General features: G+C 38.8%; 2 protein-coding genes across 5 annotated transcripts; one reads left to right on the plus strand and one right to left on the minus strand.

Annotated features, from left to right (window-relative positions):
- The first annotated feature begins 1715 nt into the window (after nucleotides 1–1715).
- On the plus strand, nucleotides 1716–22694 carry LOC132607198 (chromatin modification-related protein EAF1 B-like). Of its 4 annotated transcripts, none has more exons than XM_060321078.1 (24): nucleotides 1716–2042; nucleotides 3887–4086; nucleotides 6655–6709; nucleotides 6794–6891; nucleotides 6970–8401; nucleotides 8509–8628; nucleotides 8813–8968; nucleotides 9599–9790; nucleotides 9991–10071; nucleotides 11373–11427; nucleotides 11539–11792; nucleotides 11907–12044; nucleotides 12151–12204; nucleotides 14472–14529; nucleotides 14616–14812; nucleotides 14968–15021; nucleotides 15120–15200; nucleotides 15345–15482; nucleotides 15568–15684; nucleotides 18207–18310; nucleotides 18476–18691; nucleotides 18775–19156; nucleotides 20248–21894; nucleotides 22208–22694. In XM_060321078.1, the coding sequence occupies exons 2-23, from the start codon at nucleotides 3944–3946 to the stop codon at nucleotides 21811–21813; spliced, it is 5691 nt and encodes a 1896-aa protein (XP_060177061.1). In that variant the 5' UTR covers nucleotides 1716–2042; nucleotides 3887–3943; the 3' UTR covers nucleotides 21814–21894; nucleotides 22208–22694. The 4 variants fall into 4 exon arrangements, with proteins under 4 accessions (XP_060177061.1, XP_060177044.1, XP_060177054.1 ...); XM_060321061.1 differs by having other exon boundaries at nucleotides 1726–1841; nucleotides 1926–2042; nucleotides 11539–12044; XM_060321071.1 differs by having other exon boundaries at nucleotides 1726–1841; nucleotides 1926–2021; nucleotides 11539–12044.
- Nucleotides 22695–25411: 2717 nt separating this feature from the next.
- Nucleotides 25412–26981, minus strand: LOC132607218 (trihelix transcription factor ASIL2). Its single transcript, XM_060321096.1, has one exon. The coding sequence runs from the start codon at nucleotides 26952–26954 to the stop codon at nucleotides 25701–25703; it is 1254 nt and encodes a 417-aa protein (XP_060177079.1). The 5' UTR covers nucleotides 26955–26981; the 3' UTR covers nucleotides 25412–25700.
- Between the last annotated feature and the right edge of the window lie 235 nt (nucleotides 26982–27216).

Below are 27216 nucleotides of genomic sequence, written 5' to 3' on the forward strand. Positions count from 1 at the left end.
CTAAGTTATGCCGGACAAGAAAAAAAGTTATGCCTTAAAGCATAACTTATATATAGAAACTATGCCTTATGACATAACTTGCCTTACGATATTTTATTTTACTCTGCTGGTATTTAAGGCCTAACGTTTGCCCGAATACGCTAAATTTGCTACGAAATTCTTCCTTGCGATTTTTTTTTAATACTCTGCTGGGGTTCGAAAACCAGAATCTTAGGGATATTTTTGATCACTTAAAGTGCCGAAGGACAAAAATTAAAGACCTGCAATTTGAGGAGCAAAAATTAAAGACCACCCGAATAAGGGCATTTGTGCGAATGATCCCTTAGGGAGAGCCAGTGACAGCGCGGGCCTATGCCAAGAGAAATAGTTGACAAAACTGAGGTCCATTTAAGCAATTAAATTAAATTATTCTATCTTTTATGCATGATATACAAAAGACTGCAGCACACAAAAAAACATGAATTATCTGAAATACCCTTGGAGCAGCCGGTTAACTCCAAGGACGTGTGGTAATTGTCATAAAGATTTTATTTTTGTTGACTATCAAAGGAAAAGTACAACAACAAGAGCCTAGCTGTACAAGCGGATGATGGAAACACTAAGAAGCAACCCTAAATGCCCCTGACCAAGGTTAGATAGGGAGTTCAACTGTCCCTTCTATATAGATAGTAAAGTAATATGCACATTATCGTTAAAATAAAATTTAAAAAAAGAAACATAATTCGATCCAAGTAATTAAATTGGCTAAGTTATAAAGTAATTTAAAATAATGAACATCTACTATAATTGAATGCAACTCATATATAGTATTCTAACATAGAAACAAATACTCTAATATGTAATGTTTTTTAATCAAGTAAATATATTTTCATTCATAAACATAGTCAAAGTGGCCGTATACAAATGGTATACTAAAAGGTAAAGAATCTACCAAATGATATGATTCTTTATAAACTCCGTCCAATCATCTATGCAACAAGGAACTTTCTGTTCACACCAAAAGAAAATAAGGGAACATAGACTACTTCTTAACTGAGAGAAATTCGACTCCATACCTTCAAAAGGTCTCTTGTTTCTCTCTCTCCAAACTACTCACACTAAAGCAAGTGGAACCATGTTCTCAACCCTTCATCTTCTCCTCCTTATCCCGCTCTTCCAACAGAACATCAAATCTTTCGCGGTTTTTGGCATTACCCATGGAATGCCAAAGCATCAATGCATCTCCCATCATAGCCTCTTAGCTAACCCACAATATAGGAGAAGGTGATCCACGTCCTTGCCCACCTCATTATACATATAGCACCAATTAACGCATACAACCTTCCACTTTCTAATCTAATAAATAATGTTATAAATGAGTCGGGATATATAATACTATAAATGAGTATCTAATATATAATGTTATAAATGAGTCGGGATATATAATACTACAAATGAGTATCTAATATATAATGTTAGGCATGATTTACCGATCAATGAACTGAGTAAAAATCTTGAGAGATCGGATTTTAAATTTTAATGAAGATAAATAACTGAGGCACGTATAAGCTAGCTGAGACATTATAATAATTTTTAAAATATTACAACTCTAAATTAGATGATGGTAAAAGCTATACCCCAAAAATTACAAATCAACAAGAACAGTGAAAGGATAATAGAATAGTTACTGTAGGACACTGTGTTGTGTGATTTGTATAAATTTAGGGAGGCAAAAATAGGGCCCAATTTGACCCGAAATTGAATACCCAAGCCCACTACTCTGCAAAGAAGAGGAAAGAAGAAAATCGAACGAGAAGACGATCTAAAGAGCATTTTCAACGATCAAATACGCTTGAACATACGTATTCATGTGTTTATACACACGTACTTTGTATTTATAAAGGATAAGAACCTTGTATTAGAGTTTAATTTTTTTCAATTTCTAGGGTAAATATGTCCTGCTTTGAATTGAGGTATTCAAAACCCTAGAAATTGGAGAAAGTTTTTGGGGCGATCCATTACTTGCCCCATCTGCAATTCGGGTATAACTATTTACAATTCAGGTACTGCTTTTGGTTCACAAGCATTACAAACCCTAGAATTTGGGTTCTGTTCATTTTCATGGAAACCCTAGAATTTTACAAGTGTTTTATTTGTTAATTGGGGAATGTAAAGTTTAGAATTTTGTATCTGTGGTTGTGCATTTGGCTTCAATTGTTTGGAAGTTTATATGTTCAGTGCTTTCCATACATATAGGTGCTTAGTTAGAGCTTAATTTAATGTGAGAATTTATTGTTGGAAAGTGAAACTTTGTTTGTCGTGAGCTGTTCTTTCTCGTGGGATGTTATCGAATATATTGAAGCTACTGATCACAAAAATGAGTGTGCTTGCGGAAAATGAATGAGATAAGAACAGTAGTGATTGGTGCGCGAAAATGTTACCTTTCTTGCGTCTTTATATTTGCGATTGTAATGTTGCTGCTTTACCGTCCAATCATGCAGCGGAATGAGCTTTTTTCGTACAGCTGCAATTGAGAATTTAATATATTAACTGTTTTGTAGAATGAATGGTTACTGATATCTATGTAAATGCACGTGCACCACTTCGCGTTTGCGAGCACGTGCATTTACATAGGTTTGATTGGTTATAGATGTAGTCCATGGATATAACCCAGTGTAATCCCACAAGTGGGGTATATCTATGGACTGCATTTATAACCAATCAAATCTATGTTAACGCACGTGCACCCAAATGCGGAGAATCTCTTTTATCACGTCTATAGAAAGACTAAAAAAGGAAAAAGGTTCGAGAATGTGCACATTTAGGATCTCTTTTTTTTTTTTTTGGTTTTATTTCTCTTTCAGATTTAGGTGATCTGTTGTTTTTCATTCTCTTACGACGTGTCTAGTTGTCCAGCTTAAACTGCTCTGCTTAGATTTGTTCCCATGGATATTGTCTCTTGCTTGCATGTGGTCGTGTGCTGCTTCCCCTTCTCCTCTCCCCCCCCCCCCCCCCCCCCCCCCAAAAAAAAAAAAAAAAGCACCACCAAAGAGAATATTTCGCTGTAGATACTCCGTAGGACTTGAATTTGTTATTATGTATTTGTCTGAGCAAGTATTACGTCATATATGCTTGCCATAAATCTGAAATAATTGTGATTCCTTCTGAAACATATTGTTAGATTTTTATCCTTCCTTGGAAAACTTGATATTTTGGGATGGTAACCATATGTGGATCGCTCATAAGAATTCAAGCGTCCGTCCAATCTATATGGTGGTGTTCATATGCTCTTTTTTAGCTCAAATAAGCACTTCTGCCGACCCGTTGATTTATTCCTGGATTAAATACTGAATGTGTTCGATATGATATATGGGAACTTATTGCTCATGCCAGTCTGCACCTGAGAGCAATTGTTTGACCAGCTAGTAAATTATGTAGTCCACAGTGTTTGAACAATTGTTTAGAAATTTATTAACAAATTAAGGTAATTTATCAGAAGTCTTGATATCATTGCTTTTCTTGATACATTCAAAGGGTTTTTTAATTTCATGAGTGTGAAAATTGTTGTTATTGGCTTAACAACTTTTTAATAAAGCAAGTGAGATGTGAATGAAAAAGCTGCACTATGATTATATGTCCTAGGGAATGCATTGGGCCATGCTTATGTATTTTTCTAATGCACTTTCTTAACTGTAAACCTAAGTGCCATGGGGTTCATGGAAGTTCAGAAAGTGATAAGCTAGAATTCTTTACGTATGCTACAGCCAAAACATTTTTTAAATCATGTCATTTCCCTTATGATACCCAACGAAGGCGTACAATTTTGGTAATATGCACTGATATGATTGTTACTTCCGTTGTGTTATTTTAATTTATGCATGGAATTTTACAATTCTCTTGCTTGTAGGTATTTGGTTGAGGATTATGTTATTGGAGGGCAATATCCTGTAGATATAAGGAGGGAATGCATGGATGTAGTGTTGGATCTGATCTTGTAGTCAATGCCGAGGTTGATTCCATGGGAGGATTTGTTGAAGGCGGAGTGGGTATTGGTACCAAAACTTCTCCGCGCACAGCAGCAATTGAGAAGTTTCAATCAAAACTAAGGTAAATCCTAGCATAATCTGCTTCCTCTACATGCTAGGTGTAGTTTTATGATGCAAAAAGCTCCCCCCCCCCCCCCCCCCCCCCCAACACACACACACACAAAAAAAAAAAAAAACCTGTCCCCGAAACTTACTTTAGCAATCTAACTTTCAGGCGTTTATATACCCCCTATTCTAGTCTGAAGTGAAATTAATACCCCCTTAAGGGGTGACGTGGCAATAAAGTGTGATCAATTTCTGAAAAGCGCATGTGACGGAAAAAATAACACTAAAAATGATCCCCAACTGTATATATGTCATCTTCTAATTGGACGACAATTTATTAAACTGAATTATACCTTTTTAATAGGTTTAATAGCATTTTTGGTTCCTAAATTATAGGTATATTCTGATTTTAGTCCTTGTGATATATGATGAAACACATCTAACCTTCAATTAACCGAAGTGTGTTTTTTTAGTCCTTTTTATATAAGAATGCTGTTGTATTTGAACTACTTTGAGAACTATATTACCGTCAAATATGGTGTAACAGTACAAGCTTAACATAACACATGGGTAACTGAGTGGTGGATGACTAATACTTATGGTAAATTTGTGAATATTCACAAGCAATTGGATCAAAACCCCACATTTCAATTAATTGAAGGTTAAATATGCTTTGTTAGATGTCACAAGGATCAAAATTAGAATTTACCAATAATTGAAGGACCAAAAGTGCTATTAACCCTTTTTAATATTTTTCCTTTTAGGTCTTTTTCCTTCTCACTTTCTTCTTTCTCTAGATTTCCTGACGGCTTCCTTTTTGAAACTTGCATTTTTATAGAATCAAATTCAAAAGTCATTTCTATTTTGATCATTCTTAGATTCTGTTGAATTGTATCGAATCTTCATAGATCCGCCTCTCAAATACCCCCAAATCAGGAATCCAGGCGGACTCGAACGGGATCAAACTGGGTATGCTTCTGTTTGTTGATTCAAGGTGTTTTTGGTGAGTTTTGCATCGGAACAAGGGTGCTCTGATGGGTGGTTGAACTGGATTTTTAATCGTGGTTTCAATCTAAGTTGGCAGACCCTTCGTTTTTGACGCTGCACCTGTCTCGATACAGGACGGGTGCGGGGTACGTCTCGGATACGGTCAACCATCTTCGGATACTTTGACCGGAGTCCACGGACAAATTTGGGGGAAAATTGAGATTTTGATTTCTCAAAATGAAAAAACAAATTTAAGACATGTGAATTTGCATACCTTCAATATTATATTCCTTTTGTCTCATTTGGTTGCTTGATGTTTTAGGCCAAACATAAAGAAACCCAAAATTCAAAGGGTCGTTTTTCTTTATAGCTCTATTTTTATTATTCTGAATTTTCTTAGCCAAATCCCTGCACCCGTATCCATACCTAGATCCGCATTCCCGAATCTTAAAATTTAGATTTTGCCGAATCCGACACTCGGATCCGTGTCGGATGCCCGCACTTGAGTCCGAGCAACTTAGGTTTCAATTGAAACCTAAGTTGAATTTTATAGACATAGGAAATGGCATACCTTCAATATTATAGTCCTTTTGTGTCATATTTGTTGCTTGATGTTTTAGGCCAAACATAAAGAAACTCATAATTCAAGGGGTCGTGTTTCTTTATAGCTCTATTTTTATAATTTTGAATTTTCTTAGCTGAATTCTCGCACCCGTATTCATACCTCGATCCGCACACCCGAATCTTAAAATTTATGCCGAATTCGACACTCGGATCCGTGCCCATATCGGATACCAGCACCTGAGTCCGAGCAACTTATGTTTCAATAGAGGGGTTATTCGATAATGGAGCTGTCGGCAGTAGTTCGCCGGTGAAAGGAGAATGGCAATGGCTATCCCATGGTTATATCCAATGGAGGTGTAGGGAAAGAGATGGAGAGGGATAGTGTACACTGATGGAGACGAAAGGGAGGATGACTGTGTTTCTCCGATAGAGATCTCGTGCTCTGTGTTTCTATCGTGCTCGTACCTCTCCTGGTGAATCCCCTTTTTTTTTTGTGCTCAATTCCCTCCGGTAAAATCCCCAAAGCGCTCTCGATCTAGTGAATATTTTCTTTACTTGAGCCGAGGGTCTATCGGAAACAACCTCTCTACCTATCAAGGTAGAGGTAAGGTCTGCGTACGCTCTACTCTCCCCAGACCCCACGTGTGGGATTACACTGGGTATGTTGTTGTTGTGCCTAACCCATGGAAGAAGAACATTGTGCTATGTGTACGATGGTGTGAATGGCTCGGGTTTTGTTAATTTTATAATAGTTTTTTTAGTTTGGACGAAATTATATTTAAAAAAACTCATTAAATGACATGGCCGAATTAGAAAGCGAGTGGCTCAACAACACACAACGTTGACCTGGTCTGGGCAAGGGCGGGTTGAACAAAATTCACTTGAAAGTTGTTTAGGGGGTACTGAACGCCCGTAAAATTAAATTGCTAAAGTGAGTTTGGGGGACAAGTTAGGGGGGATTTTATGCATTTTCCCTTTTATGATTACAAAGTGCTCCATCCGTACTTATGGTGAGATATCTTTTTGTTAACAGACAGGAGCGCGATGGCCAACATGGGAGGAGAAGACAGTTAGAGTTTCTGGAGGAAGTATGGAAGGCAGTTTATTTCTTGTTAGATGTTCGGATATTCTTTTCTTTTGGCTTTAACATGATTTGTTACTAAAAATTGCAGGGTGGCAATCCCCTGGATTTCAAAATTGAGGATGCTGCATCACTTAGTGTTCAGTCCACCTCACTGACAGATAAACAACTAGATCAGTTTGTGACCAGGTAATCTCTCAGGCATTGTTACTTTTTCTTAATCCTGTATTGGTTACAACTGCTTAATTTTTTCCTTTTGCATGTCAGTGAAGTAAAAGGTAGTTTTGCAATTACTACTTCAGCTCACGGAGACTCAGTTGAAAGTAGTGGTCGACCTGGGGCTCCTCAACTTTGTGAACCCAACAGTGCTGACAATCTCATGCTGTTTGATGGGGAAAATAAATTTGTTGGTGGTGATAGGGGCTATAGACACCCCCCTAGGAGCAATGTTACTCCATCAGGGCAATCCTCTAAGTTCGAGGAAAGTCAAAATGCAAAAGAAGTAGGTAAGTCTACTGCTTTTGGCATCCCTAAAAAAGCATACAAGCGAAGATACAGGCCCCGACCAAATCATGACAGTGCTAGATCAGGTTCATCTGATATAGCTCGTGGTGGTCATGCCACATCTTTGCCTTCACAACATTTTCCCGGAGATGTAAAAAGACTGGTTTCTGATTCAGATAAGGACCAGAACTCGTCTTTGAATATTGCACAGCCTCCTAGTCCAAATGGTGGTATGCCTCTCAAGACTATGCCTTCTGATAATCAGCTGGACTTAGAAGTAGATGGTGTTAAAGCTGCAGAGTCAACTACTGACTTTAAGAAAGATGATTTGCTGGATACTGTTCCTGATGCTAGTGCTTCCAGAGGTTTGCTCGATGACCAACATGATCAGAACTCACTCACTGGTGTCCAGGAAATGCCTATTCAGGAAGCTCCTGAAAAGCCTCAATTGTCACTGGTAAAGGAAAGGGTAGGTTCTGCTGGTCTTGATTGTCAGCCACATACAACTGAAAGAGAGATTGAAAATGATTCCAGCCTAATGAATGGGTTCAGCAGTGGAAAAGAATTTAAGAAAAGCTTCGCAAATGAAGCTGAAAATAGTGGTGCGGCACTGGGCGCAAAGCGTTTAGATTCGGAGTCTTCGTGCACCCAGACTAGTCTTAGTCTAGATGGACATAATGATAGTGAAATGTGTACCAACCTGAATATTTTAGATTCCAACGGCAACTTAAACGGACAACTGGTAGTGCCAGATGGCACGCCAGTTACTGAAAGTGATGTTAAGGTAAATACTGAGATTAAAGCTGTCATGAATAGTGGTTTAAATAATGAGAATTTTAATTCTGGTAGCCACAATCGCCAAAGTAATGGATGTGTACCCAAGTCACCAGAAGAACTTGTTAATACTGTATCAAATTTGCCAAGTGAGACAAAAGATAAACTTATCACGGAAAGAATGGAAGAAGTAGGCCCATCTGAATCAGAAAGCGCAAGAAAATGTACAGTGCTTAAAACTGAAGATTCCAACCCCCAAAACGTTTGTAATGTTGGAATTCAGGGTATGATTGATACCTGTATACCAGAGAACTCTGAGTGTGTATCAGAGACTAGAGTTTCAAACCTAGCTCCCGAGGGACAAGCACCTAGGATCCACGGTGATGAAGACTCGATCTTGAAAGAGGCACAGATTATAGAGGTTGTTCTTTTGGCCTTTGAAGTAATTCACATCCTCATCTACTTTACAGAAGTGTTGCTATGGCTTTGTCATCTGACCTTGTAGATCTAATGTAATGTAACAAACAGGCGAAGCGTAAAAGAATTGCAGAATTATCTGCTGTTACCTGTCCATTGGAGTATGGTCGAAAATCTCACTGGGATTATGTACTTGAAGAAATGGTTTGGCTGGCTAATGATTTTGCTCAGGTGTGAGCTTAGTAGAGCCTTGCCTTTTAATGTATCTTTTCCCTTTCTGCTTTCTAGCTATCTATCTAAATGCGGTCTTGAATCATTGTAACATGATTCAGTTTTCTTTGATTCCCAAACACTATTTTCAATATGTCGTTCTAGATTTTAGCACTTACATAATTTAGAGTATCTTTTCATGTAGGAACGTCTCTGGAAGATAACTGCTGCAGGTCAGATATGTCACAAAGTTGCCTTTAACTCACGGTTGAGATTCAGAGAACAAAATCGCATTTGGGAGCAAAAAAAGGTAGCTCACAACGTGGCCAAAGCTGTCATGGATTTCTGGCACTCTATCGAGGTATTTTCTTTTCATCAGTCTCTGTGTTTCTAAGAAAGATCGTTTACTGTAGAGGAGAAGAAAAGCTCGTGGCTGGTCTTTGTTATCTCCCTTCATTTCTGAATGCATATTTGCACTTTTTTTTTTATCTCTCCGCCGTAAGCAGATTAGCTTAAATTGTATACATGGAATCTCTTGATTCCTTATTATGTATGCTTTTCACATACGTCCATAAAATATAAGTAGGATGATAGCATCTACAGAATGTATTCTTGCCTTTTTAAATGCTGAGATCTGGTTTTGGTATGCTATTATGTAGGATTGATATTCTAAATTTGGTGATTTACTCACCATTTAAATCTTACGTAAAGTTCATTCATTTTAATAGGGTGAACTAACTTTGGGTTTGTATATTAAAAATTGTTCGGCTAGAAGAGAAGATGTGATCTGATTTAAAGGCCAATGGAATTTGTACTAGTTGGGATAGGCTTTTGGTTGTTCTTCACATCCTTAGCTGTTCAACTTGTTTAAACCAAAATTAGAGTAAATGTAAAACATCTGGAAGTTCCCTTGTGATTTTTTCTTCCACTGGAAGAGGGGGATGAGGTTATCATTTGGTCCTTGTTATGCTTATTTCAAATTTTATGGCAGGGGAAAAGCCAAAAAATGGAGTTCCCAAGACCCAAAAAGGATTACACTAATGCTATTAGGGGGTATGCTATGAGATTTCTGAAGTACAATGACTCAGATGTTCCAAAAAGTCAAGCTGAGGCTCCATCGACTCCAGACGGGATATCTGACTGGGGAATCATGGACACATCATCAGAAGACCATTTGACTGAGGTTTGACTGTGTTTACATCTTAATCTTGAACCTGCCCTCTCTTATTATGCTCTGCTGATCTCTTTAGATCTTGTTTTGTCGTGGCATGATAATATTATGATATTTTTCTGTGGCTTCATCAATTCCTTCTTGGGGTCATACTTATTGCTCCTTGTTTTATTGGCTTTCATTCCAATTGATCTTCACAATCTTTCATGCAGGTGAACCTCTTCTACCCTGTTCTGCCTGGAGCAATGGATTCTTACAGAAAATCTATCGAGGCTCATGTGCAACTTTGTGAGGTCAGCATATAGACCATCATATTTTCCAGCAGCTTTACTTTTATATCTTCTGCGTTTTTGACTAGCAACTTATGCTTTCCAACCATAACAGTTGGTTGACCTTTGTGTATATATAAGAATGATCGAATCATAATCAGGTATCCAACTTTATTTTATCTGAGGCATTTTCAGGAAGGGAAGCCAACTGAACTCACCACATTTTTCTTGTTAGGTCGTTGCTTGGGTACTCAAGTTGGGTAATTGGTAATTGTTTGATTAACCATCTTTATGTATGGGTTTCTAAAATTCATACCCATTCCTAAAGTAATGAGTGGACAGAGGGGGGAAATGAAGTATGCCTTCTTTCTCTGATCCTTTAATGTGCCACACTTCTTAAAATGGAACTTGCTGACAAATGTGCTATATAAGGTTGTTTATGTATTGGGAAAAAGTGGTCTTTGAGTATGGGAGCCCAAGTTAGATCTGTATCCTCGAGTATGCTGTGTTTTCTGGTCTTGCATTTACTGTTTCTCATTTGAAGTAGTTAGTATAATAGCTTTGGCTAAAGTTAGTTTTTGATAATTTAGTATCGGCATGATACCAAGATGTATTAAAAATATGCAATGTGAAGTACCTTGAACTGGTAATAGCCTCGACAGGAGGAAATGTGATCTCTTGCTCTGGCTGTATGTTTCAAAGAATAACTATTCCTAGTTTACCATGTATTTGACAAAAGCTACTCCGAGTTTACTTTTATTATCTTTTAGGTTTGTGGTCGGGAGCTTGATTTTGGTCTTTTTGACATTTCTCGAGGGATATACCTCATAATTCCAGTTTGATGATATGGTCAGTATTATCAAAGGGAAAACAAAAAGATAAATTCAGCTTGATCCAGCCAGCTTTGATGGTTGGTTTTCTGTACTTAGGCTATCAATTGTGAGAAAGGTAGTTTGCGGCTGCCTTTCTTGCTTCCAGTTGACTTTTTGATGAATTGCAAAATCTCTAGCATCTTAGACATTTCATTTTATTTGTAAATTACAAGTACTTCTCGGACATGGACAATACTCATCAATACAACTGCTATCATGTCAGCAATCTGAGCTGTTAGAGATAAAAATGAAAGGTTGCAGGTTTACTGTTTACAGTTCTACCTTGTACCTTAGAAGGATTATGCTAGCTTTAGCTATATGCTTTTATCTTACTTGTTGATGCTGGTGTTTACGATCCATCCTTGTACCCTTAGAAGGATTATGCTTGCTTTAGCTGTATGCTTATATGTTTTATCGCACTTGTTGATGCCGATGTATTATTTGAAATTCCAGAAGACAGGTAATATGCAAGAGGAGGTGGAGACATCTGGATGTGATGCAGTTACAGGTGTCTTTCTTTATTTTTAGTTTCTGTATTTGTGATGATTATCTCCTGCTTATTCTAATTGATCGCATCTCTTGACCAATCTGCTTGTGTATGCATACTTTGGATCTCAAGATTGTGCATATGAAATGGTTGAAGGAGAAACAAGTGCATATGATCGAACAGTTGCCTTAGAAGGTAACAAATCGTCAAGATTTCCCCAGAAGACGCGGAAGATCCACCTGAAGGGTTACAGTGGTAGACCATACGACGGTGGTGCTGATATACTATTTACACAGTGCGTGGAAAATAGAGTTGGAAGTCATCAATCTGTGCTGCTGGGGAAACGGCCGGCTAGCACCCTTAATGTGTCTATTCCGACCAAGCGTGTGCGTACTGCTTCTAGGCAGAGAGTTGTTAGTCCATTCGATGCAACAACACCTGGTTTTGTTCAGTTGCCAATCAAAACAGATGCTTCAAGTGGTGATACTGGTTCATTTCAGGATGATCAGTGTACATTGCATGGTGGATCAAATATGAATAGCTTGGAGGTTGAATCCGTGGGTGATTATGAAAAGCAGTTACTATTCGACTCTGCTGAAGTATCAAAACCTAAAAAGAAGAAAAAACCAAAGTTTCTGGTACTTGACAAGTTGCTATATCTCTGACGAGTAATTGAGGAATTTGGATTATATCAATGCACACCTTTCTAACACTGACCCATTGTCTGCATTCTCTTTGTTGCAGGGTTCTGCATACGGGCAGAGATGGCAGGGTGACTCAAATTATCAAACCAACCAGGTGATTTTCTTTCTTTTTTCCACATTGTGGCTCAGTAATGTGATGATATTGAATTTGCTAGTTTGACCTTCATTAGGAAATGATCCACTAATAGCAGTCTTACAATAACATTATAAGTGAGTCTTTTTCTTTTAATATAGTGCTTTGATCCTTTTCTTCCTTTTGAGCAGTTTTTCTCTTTTAATATGGTGAATTATTGCTCAACGTTTTCAATCCTGTTCTCTTTTTCCAAAGTTTGTGTGCAAGTCGGAACCAACTACCTTTTTTTCCTGAATCTGTAGTGTAGATGTATCACTATGCATCCTCTCATTCCTTTTTTAGGGTTTTGTGGGGGGGGGGGGGGGGATTGTAGCTTCATGATGTTTGTGCCTGATACGCTCAAATTACACCTATTAATGGCGTAAAGCGGACGTTGTCAAATATAGTAACCCAAACAAGGTTGGGGTCGAATCCCACAATGAATATGGAGAGAAAAGGGTACTAATTGTATGCGATACTAATCTTTAAAGGCTTTAATCCTATTCCGAGTATTTTAAAAAGGAGATTTGGTTTGTATTTGCTATTTTGAACTGTTTGAAATTTGTTTGGATATGGAGAGCCAAAGTTGTATCCCCGCAATGATTAGATGTTATGCTATGGGTGTCAATATGATATATTTTTATTGGTCGCGGTTATGCATGCACTTAATCTCTAGTACACTTCCTAATATTTTCCAATAGTTAGAGAGTATGTCTTTTCATGATTTTCCCAAATGCAGAAAAGTTATAACTAAGGCTGATTAAATATGCCAAGTAGAACTCATCTTATTCCTAAGCGAGTTCATTAAACGAGGGTTAGCGCCCCAAGTCCTTGTTATATTATTTCAAATCACACCCTAGTTCATCTTTCCAAATAAACTAGGGTTTGTGCATAAACAAGTGTTTGCAACCACTTATAGAACAATGAATACAAGAAATAATAAAATACATCACAACCCAATATATATATATATATATATATACAATGTTAGATACCCATTACATAGCACCCATCATTTTGGGTCCACAACTTTGATTAAAGACACTACTCACACATTATGGTCTCAAAAGTGGTAAGCAATAAATGAGACATAAAGCTTACAATGATAATAAAGATGGTGGAATATAGAATCTTATGGTCTTCACTAAGTTCCAAAAGAGGAGTATTCAATGCTCACCCACCAATGCGATCTTTTAGTTGAGTACAATAAAATCTGAATGAAAAGTAAAACCTAAAATGTTCTTTAAATAGGCTCCAAAAACGCACAGCAAAAACTGACAAAATTGACCCCGATAGCAAGATCGACAATCCGTCGATTTCTTCGTCTCTTGTAACTTCAGCCCTGTGTATCGTTCAACGGTGCCGTCGATCAGTTCGACGCACCGTTGAATATCCCGTCGTTTTCTCCTCTGCTGAGATATCCTTCTTGACGACACCAACGACGAAACGTCGATCAGTTCGACGCTTCGTCGATGTCTCCGTCCTTCGTCGTCTTCAACTTTTTCATCATTGGAAATTCAGGCTTATCAACGATTCGAAGGACGTTTCGTCGATTGATCGACGGACCCTCGATTCTCATTTCATGCACTTTTTCTGTTGTTCTTTGCCTTTTGCTTTTGGGCCATTGTTTTTTCCTAGAACACAACAAAACATATTAACGAGTACCAGATTTACTTGAAAACAACCAAAATTCATAGTAAAAAGGCGTTGAATGTGCCACAAATTCGCGGCACATCAGTGCCTCGTCTTATCTTTCCTTCATAAGTTCTTTTACATCTTATCCTTCTGAATTTGAATGAGCTATTGTCTTGCATAATCATACCTGGATTCTCCAGACAAAGCAAGGTTAGCGTGAAGGCCAGGCCTTTGCAAATGGCTGGGAACTATATATTTTAATAGACCAGGTGTATTTGATATCTTTGTATATTGGTTTTATACCCTCTCTTTTACCATTGTAGCCCTGTCGAGAGCCATATGATTTTTAGTCCTTCAGATTATTCAGAAGTTATTCATAAGTTAACCAGATTCTTTTGTAGTGTATTTACTCGATGGTCGATATGTATTTGATGTAACATTTAATCCATGTTGTTTGGATCCTCCATAAATGCCACCGCACCCATGTTGGATCCACCAAAAATAATGCATTTTTAAAGGATCGACACGGGTGCGGCGGCTTCTTTTGGAGGATCTGAGCAACATCGCATTTAATGTTATGCTTGTTGAATTCATCATGAATTGTTTGGTTTCAGAGGGATCATTCCAGAAAGAGATTAGAGAGCCATCAACTTGTATCAAACGGTAGCAGCGGTATAGCTTATCCTAACTTGCATTGGCTTTTAGAGCTTGATATGGAGTGTGTTTCTTGTCATGTTAAGGGTGTCTTTATTTTGAAGGTTTATTTGGTCAACATAATGCAAAGAAGCCAAAAATGCTGAGACAATCACTTGAAAATTCGTTTGAGAATAATGCCCCTATTGGTGGATCTATTCCATCTCCAGTTGCTTCCCAGATGAGTAACATGTCCAACCCAAATAAACTGATGAGGATGCTTAGTGGAAGGGACAGGAGTAGGAAAGCTAAAACTTTGAAGGTACTTATCTGAGCTATAATCTCTTTCCTTCTTTCAATTTTGCCTTTTTGTTTGTATGAATGCTAGTTTGATGATTTGGCTGATTTTTTTTTTTTTTAAAATGAATTTTATCATATCTAAAAAAACAAAATTTGATCATGTATAATCTCTTGCAGATGCCTGCTGGACAAGCAGGTTCAGGAAGTCCATGGTCACTATTTGAGGACCAGGTTGGTTTCTTATGCCACATGATATGGACCTTCTTCTTCATCTCTGCTGTAGTTCTTTTGGCTAGCATGTGTTTAAAAGGAATTAACTTCAAAATTAGGCACTTGTTGTCCTCGTGCACGACATGGGTCCGAATTGGGAGCTTGTAAGTGATGCCATCAACAGTACCTTGCAATTCAAGGTGAGGGGTAAAGTTATGCATTTTCATATTATCTTTTAGTACCTCTCAAAGAATTCACTTTATCCCAGTTTGATGTTCTTTATTTGTTCATCTTCTTCTTACCATAGTTTTTTTTTAACAACCAGTCATGTTCAATAAATGCAGTGTATATATCGCAAACCTAATGAATGCAAGGAACGCCATAAAATACTTATGGACAGAACTACTGGTGATGGCGCTGATAGTGCTGAAGATTCAGGATCTTCTCAACCATATCCTTCAACATTACCTGGCATTCCAAAGGTTCAACTTTCTTTTACTTCCATTATTTATTAGAGCCCAAAGCTTTTTATCAAGTAAATCAGTATAATTTAATCAACAACTGCAGGGAAGTGCCAGACAGCTATTTCAGCGTTTGCAGGGACCAATGGAAGAGGATACACTCAAATCTCATTTTGAGAAGATCATCTTGATTGGGAAGAAATATCTTTTACGGAAGACTCAGGTATGCTCTTCACTAACATTTATCCATAAATTGTGTCTTGCTTGGTCGTGTTGGGTAAGTTAACCCCCCTCTAGCCTGCCAGTTTAGCCTTTTTAGCACCATTGCTTGGCATCATAGGGTTACAAAATGTGATTCATTATAATTTAGTCTAGTCTCTGCCATAGTTTAGGTCTTTAATGTCCCAAATATGTTCTGCTGGGCTTTCAGAAGTCCTGTAAGTTGAGCTCCTAGTATTATTTTTGTTATGGAATGTGGAATTGTTTTATGTTTTTAGGAAACTGAAAATTGAAGTGTTCGTTCAAATGACTTCGGTCTGGAGAAGTGGCATAAGATCTTATAACATGCAAATTGACCTAAGATTTCATAACTTGCAAATTGCCTTCAATTTTATATCCATTGTGAAGGTACTTAGGATATTCTTCCTTGAAAACTTGATGCTTTATATGCTTTCAATTGTTTTACTAAAGTCGGCTCATCAATCGAGGAAAAGGCATTGTGTCATTCATATAGCACACTCCTGCCTTGGGTGCAGACTTCAATGAAATTTTTGTTGTGCTCAGAAAAGGAAGCACCAAATATCTATAATCTTTGGCATATTTACAAAATAAGAATAGTCTAGAAGCTGTCAGAAGGTTTAGAACTTTCAATTGCAGACAATTGGAGTTAAAGGTGGCATTTGTCTGTAGAGTTTCTTTTCGTTTTTTGAAATCTTGAAACTGGTCTTTCCTAAAACGTGTTTGTTTTGGTTTTTCGTAAGAATCTTTTTGCAAAAAGGTTTTTGAAATTCTTTTAAGAAGTTACTTTTGAGGTTTTTTCTCGAAGAAAAATCCTTCTTCACTCCCCACCACCACCACAACAATAATAACAACAATATATCCAGTATAATCCCACAAGTGGGGTCTGGGGAGGGTAAAGTGTACGCAGGCTTTGCTCCTATCCTGAGAGGTAGAGAGAGTGTTTGGGATAGACCCTAGGCTCAACGAAAAACAACTCAAAACAAAAGAAATAAACAGTAAGTGAAGAAACCATGTCAAAGCATTTTAAGAAAGGAACAATAACTACATCAAAATAATATGGCAATTGAAGTACCCTTCTTCCACTCACAAAGCACTCGCAAATCTTCAGAAAAGAAACTACAGCTATTCTTGGACATTTACTTTTTTTCCCAACTTTTTTTCTAAAAGACTTTCAGAAGCTGTCCAAACAGTTGCTTCCCATAAAGTCTTTGCTGTTATTTTAGACACTGTCACGAGTTTTTCAAACCTTTGATTATGAATGATTGAAATTAAGTCGTGATGTGAAGCTTTCCGGGTTGACATTTTATATAGAATTGGCTAACTCTTAAATTTAATGATTTTTAAAAGAAAATTACTTTACATACAAAATGTCTTAACTGAATCGGTCATTTCTATGTCCAAGTGAACTCTATCCTATAAAATAGATGGTCATACACTTTCAATGGATCTTAATTGGAGAAACTATTATAGTTATTTAATCATCATGATATTTGTATACGGATCAGTGCGTGGGTGTTCTCAATATGCTGTACAAGTTACTCATCTATATCTGATATATGTTACAAGTTGATCGGAATGGAATTATTTACCGGGTTTGGTTGCTCAACCGAAGGGCTGATCGGAATCAATCAGAAACGTTTAGTTTTGGCAAATGAATATTTGAATAAAAAAGAAAACTGAAAAGCGGAAAATAGATATCAATCACTTTTTCTGCTCTTCAATATAATATTTGGTATAACCTGCCTAAGTTTATTATTAGGAACTTTAAAGAACTGTTGAATTTTAATTTGAGATGAAGGTTGTACATACTAATTTGAAGCATTGCCATTTGAGTTTGTGCATTAAATAATTTGGTAATAATAATCATAGCGCAGAGTCAATTCCAATTGATTAAACATTTTACCGGATCGGGTTTAAAAGATAAATAACTCTGCCTTATCACGAGGAATACACATAATTAATTTTTTAGAAATGTTAAATATCGTGTTTTTCTTTCCTTTGTTCGTACCCCCGAGCTTCTGTAGGATGGGTAGGGGCTATGGTTAATCAATCTGATGAAGTGCTCGAATAGTTTACATTCTGACGAAGACATAATTTTTTAGTAATGGCAACTTACGTGTACCTAGACTAATTCATGAGCTACTTGCTACTACTCACATGCATAGTTACCGGCTCAGTGTGTCTGCTGAGGCTTAAGTAGGTGGGATGTCTTCAACTAGTGTCGCTTTCGTCGGGTTTCAAACCTTGGTCGACATGTCATAGTTTTCAATCGGCATATTATGATTGTGGATTACTCTCTACCAGTTTCGCTTATCCTATTTTGTATCGGGCAACTGGGTATAGTTGGGACAAGGATAAATATTTGCTGTGTTAGGAAAGAGCAGGATTCATTTTTTTCAAATATTTTGTGTAGGGACAGTCGGTAACCTCTTGTTCTCTTTTATGTTTGCTTTATATACTTATGAGTTCCAAGTGGTTATAATGTTTAGCTTCTTTTGGGTAAAGGGTGAAAACTATGACCTAAAACAACTTCAGCAACCACACGATTCTCAGATGCATGCGCTTTCCCAACTTTGTCCGAGTAATCTGAATGGAGGACCTATTCTTACGTAAGTTTATCTCGAGTACATATCGGAGGTTGACCTTTTCTCAATAGGCTATGAAGCTTTAAATTACCATTTTCCAAAAAAATAAAAAATAAAAAATAGGCTATGAAGCTTTGATTTTAACTTTCGTTTTTCTTCGTTCTGGTCTACTATTTTGGTTCGATGAAGGCCTCTGGATCTGTGCGATGCACCTTCGTCTAGTCCAGATTTTCTTCCTGTTGGATTTGAAGGTCCACACTCAAGTGGATTATCTATCTCGAGTCAGGGTGGAGGATCAATGCTTCCTGCATCTGGTGCAAGTTCTGGAGTGCAAGCATCCTCCAATATGATTCCTGGAAGCAACTTTCCATCAGCATCATCAAGTCCACTAAATGCATCTGTCAGGTAATGAACGTTTTAGCTTAAAACTATGTATTGGCTCCTGAGATTTCTTCATCAAGTGCTGATATGGGTAATGATGCTTCCAGGGATGGTAGATATGCGGTTCCGAGATCTGTATCTTTTCCAGTTGATGAGCAGCAGAGATCCCAGCAATATAATCAAATATTATCAGGGGGAAATATGCTGTCCAATATATCTGCTCCTGGAGCCCTTGCAGGCAGTGACAGTGGTGGTGCTCGTACACATCCCAGTGGCAACAGCACGGGAACCTTGACTGGGTTTAATAGAAGTATGCCAATGGCAAGGCCTGGGTTTCAGGGAATTGCATCATCATCTATGCTGAATTCTGGGAGCATGCTTTCTTCTGGTACGGTAGCAATGCCAAGCACTGTGAATATGCATTCTGGAGTCAGCTCTACTCAGGCGAATTCAATGGTGAGACCGCGAGATGTTTTGCACATGATACGAGTAAGTCGGCTTCTGGCTACAAATTGCTCTTTTCTTGTGGTTAACATATGTGTTATTGGACCATTAGTAAAGCAACAGTTGGTTGTGTTTTCTTGACTTTCTGCTTCTAGTTAGTGCAGTTATTAACTCATTTATATATAATTTCGAGCTTGCAAAACTTCATTATGAATTGATAGGTGAAGATACATTCGGTTATTAACTCATTTATATATAACTTCGAGCTAGCAAAACTTCATTATGAATTGATAGGTGAAGATACATTCTTCTTTCTACAAGAAATTTCACAAGTTAACTTTTAGTTTCACCTCTTTTGCCTAACCAGTAAACCCTGACTTTAGGCATGTACCCTGAATAAGTTCTGTAATGAGTTTCTTTGACAGGATTTGTTACTTTTGGATGATATTTAATATAATTTTATAAGAAAACACATCTGTGCATTCAGTGTGCTCTTTGGCTGGTTATTTAACTCGCAAGTATACCGGTGTTGCCATGTGACATATGGTTTCAGCTGGTAAATACACTCTTGAATCAGGATAACACGGTCTAGATGTTCTCATGTTGAAGAACATGTGAATCTAAGAAGTTCAATTAACAGCGTGAAAATTTCATTGTGAAAAGAAGTTCTCCAATATGAACTGTTGGTTGATCAGGTTCGTTTACTAATGACAAGCTAATGCCCATCGAAAAGTGGAGCTCTTCTTGGGGGTCCTTGGGGAGAGCAAAGGAGGGGTAGGATGGTGCTGTTAAAATACAGAACTGTTGCCATTTCAGTATATGGAGAAGGCCAAAACAGTTAGCTTTGGATGAGTTCAATTGAGAATTTACTATTTCACGAATTCCATTGGAGAGTAGATCTATCTTTATATACTGATGAGGTGTAGTTTTAGTGTCCTCTGGCATGCTTTGCTTTTCTGTGATTTTCATGTTGTTGCTTGACATAAGTTTTTTGCATTTTGGCTCCTTTTTAGGTGTAGTTCATATATCTGATTTTTGAAAATGCGGTCTGAAGCATTCCCTGCTTGTATACTTCAACTCTCACCTCATTGGTATTTTGAGTTCAATAACAGAGTATGTGTATCCTGCTATTGCAGCCCTCACAGAATCAGGAAGCTAAGAGGCAAATGATTGCTCCTGAGCTTCAGATAAAGGCCTCTCAAGGAAGCAGCCAAGGAGTCCCTCTTTTTGGTGGGTTAAGTTCCTCTTTCCCCAACCAGACTGCCTCCTCACCTGTTTCACCACACCCACTTCATCATCAGCAACCACATGTCATGTCTTCACAGCAGCCTCTTGTGCATAGCCCTCGGCATCCTCATCTTCAAGGGGCCGGTCATGCCACCAACCCACAGCATCAAGCTTATGCAATTCGCATAGCTAGAGAGAGGCACCTGAAGCAGCGGCTTTTACAACAGCAACAGCAACAACTCTCAAATACACCGCCCCATCTCCCTATACCATCCTCGTTGCAGAATAGTCCTCCGATCACGTCACAAACTTCTTCTCCACCAGTATCACGTTCTTCTTTGGCATCTCCTGCCTCAATGTCTCCAGTGCCACAGCATCAACTAAAACATCCATTTCCAGCTCATGGTCTTGGACGAGCTGCACAACCTGGGGGTAGTAGTTTAATAACTCAAATGGGCAAGCAAAGGCCACCTCAGACAGGGCAGCAGCAGCTTCAAAATGCTAACAGGCACCATCCTCCACAGCGCCAGCAGTCAGATTCTCAAAAACAAGCTAAAGTTTTAAAGGGAGTGGGGAGAGGGAAATCGATGATGCACCAGAACATTCAGATTGATCCTTCCTTATCGGATGGCCTTCCTACAGATCAAGTGAATCAATCTGCAGAGAAAGGTGAGCAAGCCACACAGTTAGTGCAAGGTCAGGGAGTGTATGCAGGGCCAGGATGCAGCCTGGTCCAGCCTGCAAAGCAAAAGGTGAGTCAGCAGCAGCATCCCCACTCTCAGAGCTACTCTGGCCAAGTGCCTCTATCCAAAAAGCAGCAAATTCACTCTAATTCTGACAATACCAATCAAGGTCTTGCCTCATCGAGTGTATCGGGTCCTAATTTGCCCCACCAATCTGCTCCAACCTCAGTTGTAGGTTCTTCCAATCACCGAGTGTTGATGCATCCACAGCAGCAGGTGCAACTGCGGCCAAAGTTGATGACTCAAAGTCAAGCAGCTCTTCAAGGGGTGCTGCAACGGAAACGTTCACTGAATTCTGAACCACCAAACAAGTTGCAAGCTGGTGAACCTGAAAGTGAACAGCGCAATATTTGCAACACTTCACAGATAGGTAAGACGCCCCTGCAGGACTCCAACAATGTAACTAATGCCACAGAGGTTTCTGTCCCGGGTGCTACTCAAATGAAGGCTGCAGTTCCATCATTAGATTCAATTGGGACGCCACCAACAAATTCTGCTGGCAATGAGACAGTCCCAGAAGTCAACCAAGGGGTAAGCCAAATGCAATCTTCTGGCTTGTCTTCTGTTGGGCGTGATGCTAGTGTTCAATGGAAGCAAAAGTCTTCCGAGTTACATCCTCCCTCGCCAGTGACCCAACCTCCGTCGCACCAGCAACAACAGCAATGGCCACCGTTGCAACATCCAGATCAGGCAGGGAATAGAAGTTTGTTAGCTAGACCCAGTGAATCTTAGACTGGATTGAGGCACACCCAAAACATCAAAGATTACTCCTTCGTAGCTTGTCATTTCCTTCATCATGCGTACAGCTTACAGGTAGAAAAAATTCTCAATTAGTTGGCCTTGGTGTCAGAAGGTTAAAAAAATACTTGAATTTTTCCATGGGAACACAACTTTCTACGCACACCACCATAATTAATGTCAACTGCTATAATACGCCTGCTAGATTTGTGTATGATCAGATTCCAGTAAGGAAAAGTCTAAATTAGTGAGATGCTTCTACAGGGCTTTTGATTGAATACTTCCCCTAGGTTTTGGTCGAGATTATTTGGGCTCTTGATTAATCATATTTTCAACACGGCTAAATATATGGTATACGTTGTTGATTCTTGCTTATTTTGTTTTTCAGACAAAGATCACATTGGGACGAGAAGGTGAACTTTCAAGGTTTTGGGAACGTAGAGGATCATCGGTTTAAATTTTGCGTTTTGTATAGTATTTGTTGCCCTAGAGCCTCAGGAAGGTAGGGACAGATGTAGAGGTAGGTGTACAGGGTCTTTCTCTTCTTCTCTTTTGCCCCTTGCCCCTCAGCTCACTAGGGGTTTTGTGTGTGTAGGGGGGGGGGGGGGGGGGGGCTATTTGATTGTCCCCGTAGTCATCCCATGTATTATAAGCCTTTTTGTATTCAGTGGGGTAGCTATCATTTTTATGGCCAAAGGCTGTGGAAAACCTTGTGAATATTAGGCATGTGTATACTCCATATTTGCTGACTGCCCACTCTCCTGGGAGCTTGTGCAATTCTTGTAAATTGTTCCTTTTGGCATTTTGAAAATCTTGAAATGGGATCCAATCATGCATATTAATATAAACACCTCTTTGGAAGAACGAACTCAAAAGTACTCGAAACTTGATCTTTGTCTATTTTGAGTTTGTTCTTTTTGATTGTAATCGAAGAGGTGTACTTGGAATTGGTTGCCAATGAGTCAGAAGTATAACGGAGGCAAAGAAAGTGTCATGCATGCTAATAGTAAATCTCATTATCCGCAACAAGCTTTTGTAAATCTAATCTACAAAGCATCATGATGTTAGTATCTTATGATATTATAAATTTCTGAAGCAGCGCATTACCCTTTGAATCCATGTGTCGATATTTTTTACGGGGAAACATCAACTGCTAAGACCAACAAATAGAAACCCAACAAGACATCATGGTTGTTTGCAAAGTTTGGATGGAGTTGTTTTAGGTTCAATATCATACGTAACTGGCAAGGCCTATCACAGCTTTAATAGTTATCACATCAATCAGGCCAGAACATTTGTGTTCCAACAAAGTCGTCAACAACAACATACATAGTGAATCCCATAGCGTGGGGTCTGGGGAGGATAGAGTGTACGCAGACTTTATCCCCACTTTAGGGAGGGAGGCTGTTTTCGGAAAACTCTCGACTCAAGAAAAAGCATAAGAAAGGTCAGATACGGACAAACAAATCAAAGCAATTATAAAAATGAAAACAATAAAGTAAATAAGTCATTATAAATCAACAGATACTCGCAGAAATCAAGAGACAAGAAACTATAGAGCAATATAACTACTCGTAAGAAAGAATAAACGCGACTACCTACTAGCTTTCTTCTACCCTAATATGGGTCCTCCATACCCTCCTATCTAAGGTCATGTCCTCGGTAAGCAGGAAATGTGTCATGTCCTGTCTAATCACTTCCCCCCAATACTTCTTCGGCCTACCTCTACCTCTACCTCTCCTGAAACCGTCGCTAGCCAGCCTCTCGCACCTCCGCACTGGGGCATTTGCATCTCTCCGCATCACATGCCCAAACCATCTCAGTCTCGCTTCTCGCATCTTGTCTTCCACTGAGGCTACTCCTACCTTGTCTCGGATGACTCCATTCCTAATCTTATCGCTCCTAGTGTGCCCACACATCCATCGCAGCATTCTCATTTTCGCCACTTTCATCTTCTGAACATGAGATTTCTTGACTGGCCAACACTCCGCCCATACAACATAGTTGGTCTAACCACCACTTTGTAGAACTTGCCTTTAAGTTTTGGTGGCACCTTCTTGTCACACAACACTCCGGAAGCAAGCCTCCATTCATCCACCCTGCACCAATAAGTTGTGTGACATCATCATCAATCTCTCCATTTCCTTGTATAATAGACCCAAGATACTTGAAACTATCTTTCTTCTATATGACCTGGGTGCCAAGCTTCACTTCCACATCAGCCTCATGCACTATATCACTGAACTTGCACTTCAAGTACTCTGTCTTGGTCCTACTCAACTTGAACCCTTTAGACTGCAGAGTTTGTCTCGAAACCTCTAGCTTAGTGTTAACCCCGCTGCGAGACTCGTCAATCAGGATTATGTCATTTACACCATGGCACCTCACCTTGAATTTGCCGCGTCAATCCATCTATCACCAAGGAGAATAAAAATGGGCTAAGAGCTGATCCCTAGTGCAACCCCATCACCACTGGAAAGTGCTCTGAGTCTCCTCTCATAGTCCCTACCCTGGTCTTGGCCCCATCATACATGTCTTTGATCGCCCTAATATACGCCACAAGTACACTTCTAGCCTCCAAGCATCTCCATAGAACCTCTCTCGGCGCTTTGTCGTATGCCTTTTCTAGGTCAATGAATACCATGTGCAAGTCCCTCTTCCTCTCCCTATACTGCTCCATCAGTCTCCGTACAAGATGAATAGCTTCTATGTTCCAACAAAGTCATATTAACTAAAAGTATATAAAATGCTACAAAACCATCTTCCTTGGGTAATAATAAAGCCCGACACCTGAATCTTTGGTTTGATACATCTGAATAATACCTTTAGACCGACATATTTTTCTGTGGATGTATAATACTTGTAGCAAACATTTTAGGCGAATATGCAAGCATGAGCAGGCAATTTTGGAAGATTTCATGGAATTCAACTTCAAATTTCAGCTCCTTGAAAAATGGTGTCTTGCTTTTTTAATATCGGCATTTGGTGTTAAATCCGAATTCCTAGGCAATCTTGAAGAACTTATCACACACCCTACTCAGCAAGTATATCATTTCAACTCCTTGAAATATGTTGTATGCTTCATTCTGCACAAGCTTGCACATCTGTTCATTTCTTTTTCACCAGTCTCTAAACCTAATATAAACCAAAGCGTCGCAAAGAAGAGGTTCACCAATAGTATAGGATGCGCCCCTCAAGAAAGCACCACGCCAAACGGCAAATGGAGAATATCACCTAATACCATATCAAGGATATGGATATGAGTGCCCGCAAATTTGGCAGTGAGAACAATGACAAATGTAGGAAAAAACTAACTCTCGTAGAGGTACCAACAGAAGAAACAATCTGCAACAGTTCTGGTATACTACTTTGTGAAATCATATTACTATAATAGGGTACCAAGAACCAAACTGCAAAAAAGCATAAACTGTTGCTGTCTGCAATTTTAAGATCTCACCAACATACAAAAACTAGATTTCACTTACAACTTGATCTCGGCTGTGGGTCATACAAACAAGTTTGAATTTCACAACAGATGCCAATTGAAAAGCACAAGGCATTAGCAAATGAGAACAACGAAAGCAGCCATAAGTTTACAACTGAAAAGGATTCATCTTATTGCATTGTTGATGCTGAAAAACCAACCAACTAAGAGTAGTCTGAATTTGTTTGATTAGCTCAAATCCAGCACAGAACAAATTTACATATCTACTAATAGAAGCAACAGAAATGGTAATTATTCCTAACAAATGTTAGATGGATGAAAAAGCCCCATAAATGAGAACAAATTTACTTGGAAACAAATTTAAAAAGGCGTGAAGCTTGAATGGAACCTCGTGTTCTTTTAGCATCAAAGCACTTCTTTCCATTCCAAGAAATGTTCAAAATTCGTGAGCTACCTTCACTTTCTTATGCGATCCAACGACGCTATTAATCCGATCAATCAGACTCCTCTGTGTCTCAAGAATCATATCCATTCTCCTTTTCTCCATTTCCATTCTATACCTCTCCGTCTCCTTCATCATCTCGATTTTCTTATGCTCCATTCTCATAAATCTCTCCGCAAATCCCCTTATCTCCGCAGCCAATTCACTCCCTCCAACACTTCCTTCTCCGTCCTGTTCGTCTTCGTTTTCCTCTTCATCCACTTCTTCCTCAACGTCATCATCATCGTCCTCGTCATTAACACCCACATTCCCAAAATACCCTTTTCTCTTCTCGTTCATCGAGTTCCTACCTACAAAGGTAGGAGTAAAGTCTGGAAACATCCTACCCTCCCCATACCTCACAGACCCCACTTGTGGAATCGCACTGGGTATGTTGTTGTTGTTGTTGATCGAATTCCTCATAAAGTTTCGATCTTTCACGATCCTATTCATAACATTTATATTATCACCACCAACATTCACATTCATACCCATCATATGATTAATACTTCTACACTTAGTATTATTCCTCCTCAAATCCATATAACTAACATCAACTTCATCACTATTATCAGTATCATAATACCTCTGATCACCACCCGAATTCGAACATTTCACCATAGCAACAGGATGAGCTGCGATGGGTAGAGGCCCACGTTCCATATGATCCATCAAATCAAAATACTGCCAAGAATTTGGGTATGGTTTGAGTCTTTCAGCCCGATAACGTTTACGAAGCTTTTCGATTTTGTGACGACATTGTGTTGCTGATTTTGATGGTTCATCGAAACCACAACGAGCGGCAACTGTAATGGCAACTTCTTCCCATTGGCTAGCTTTGAGTTGACCTTTTTTTAAAGAGTACCATTTTTCTTGATAAGATTGGATTAAATTGAAGGTTTCTTGATGTGTCCATGGGATTGGTTGGGTTTTCTTTTGGGGTGATGGGATTTGGGGTTGGGTTGATTCTGGGGGTGGGAGGAGGAGGGGTGGTAGGGGTGGGGGAGATGAGGGGGTAGCCATGGATGTTGAGTTTTGGGTGGGGAAATTTGTGTGTGTTTTTTGGTGTTTGGGGAAATTTGTGATGCTTTGTGTGTTTTTTTTTTTGGGGAGATTAGGTCTTTTTTTGGATGTGTGGGTGGATGGTGGCAGAGGAGATGGCGGTGGTGGGGTGGGTGTTGGTAGTTGGTGGTGGGTGGTGCAGCCCATAATGGGCTATTGGCCTAGTGGATGGCTGTGGAAACTTCCAATGGACTACAAGCCCAAAGTGTAATTTGCACTTTTGTTCCTAATTTGGTCTTTAAATTTTGTTCCTTAGAACCAATAATTTTTTTTAGTGAGGCATATGTTTATACATCATGATATTTCATAGTTATATCCCACTCTTTAAAAAAACTTATATTTTTGATATAAATTCGATTTTGAAAAGAAAAAATTAAAAACTATACTATTTGAAGGCTAAAAATTAAAG

The sequence above is a fragment of the Lycium barbarum genome, chromosome 1 (genome assembly GCF_019175385.1).
Source record: "Lycium barbarum isolate Lr01 chromosome 1, ASM1917538v2, whole genome shotgun sequence".
Taxonomy (NCBI): Eukaryota; Viridiplantae; Streptophyta; class Magnoliopsida; order Solanales; family Solanaceae; genus Lycium; species Lycium barbarum.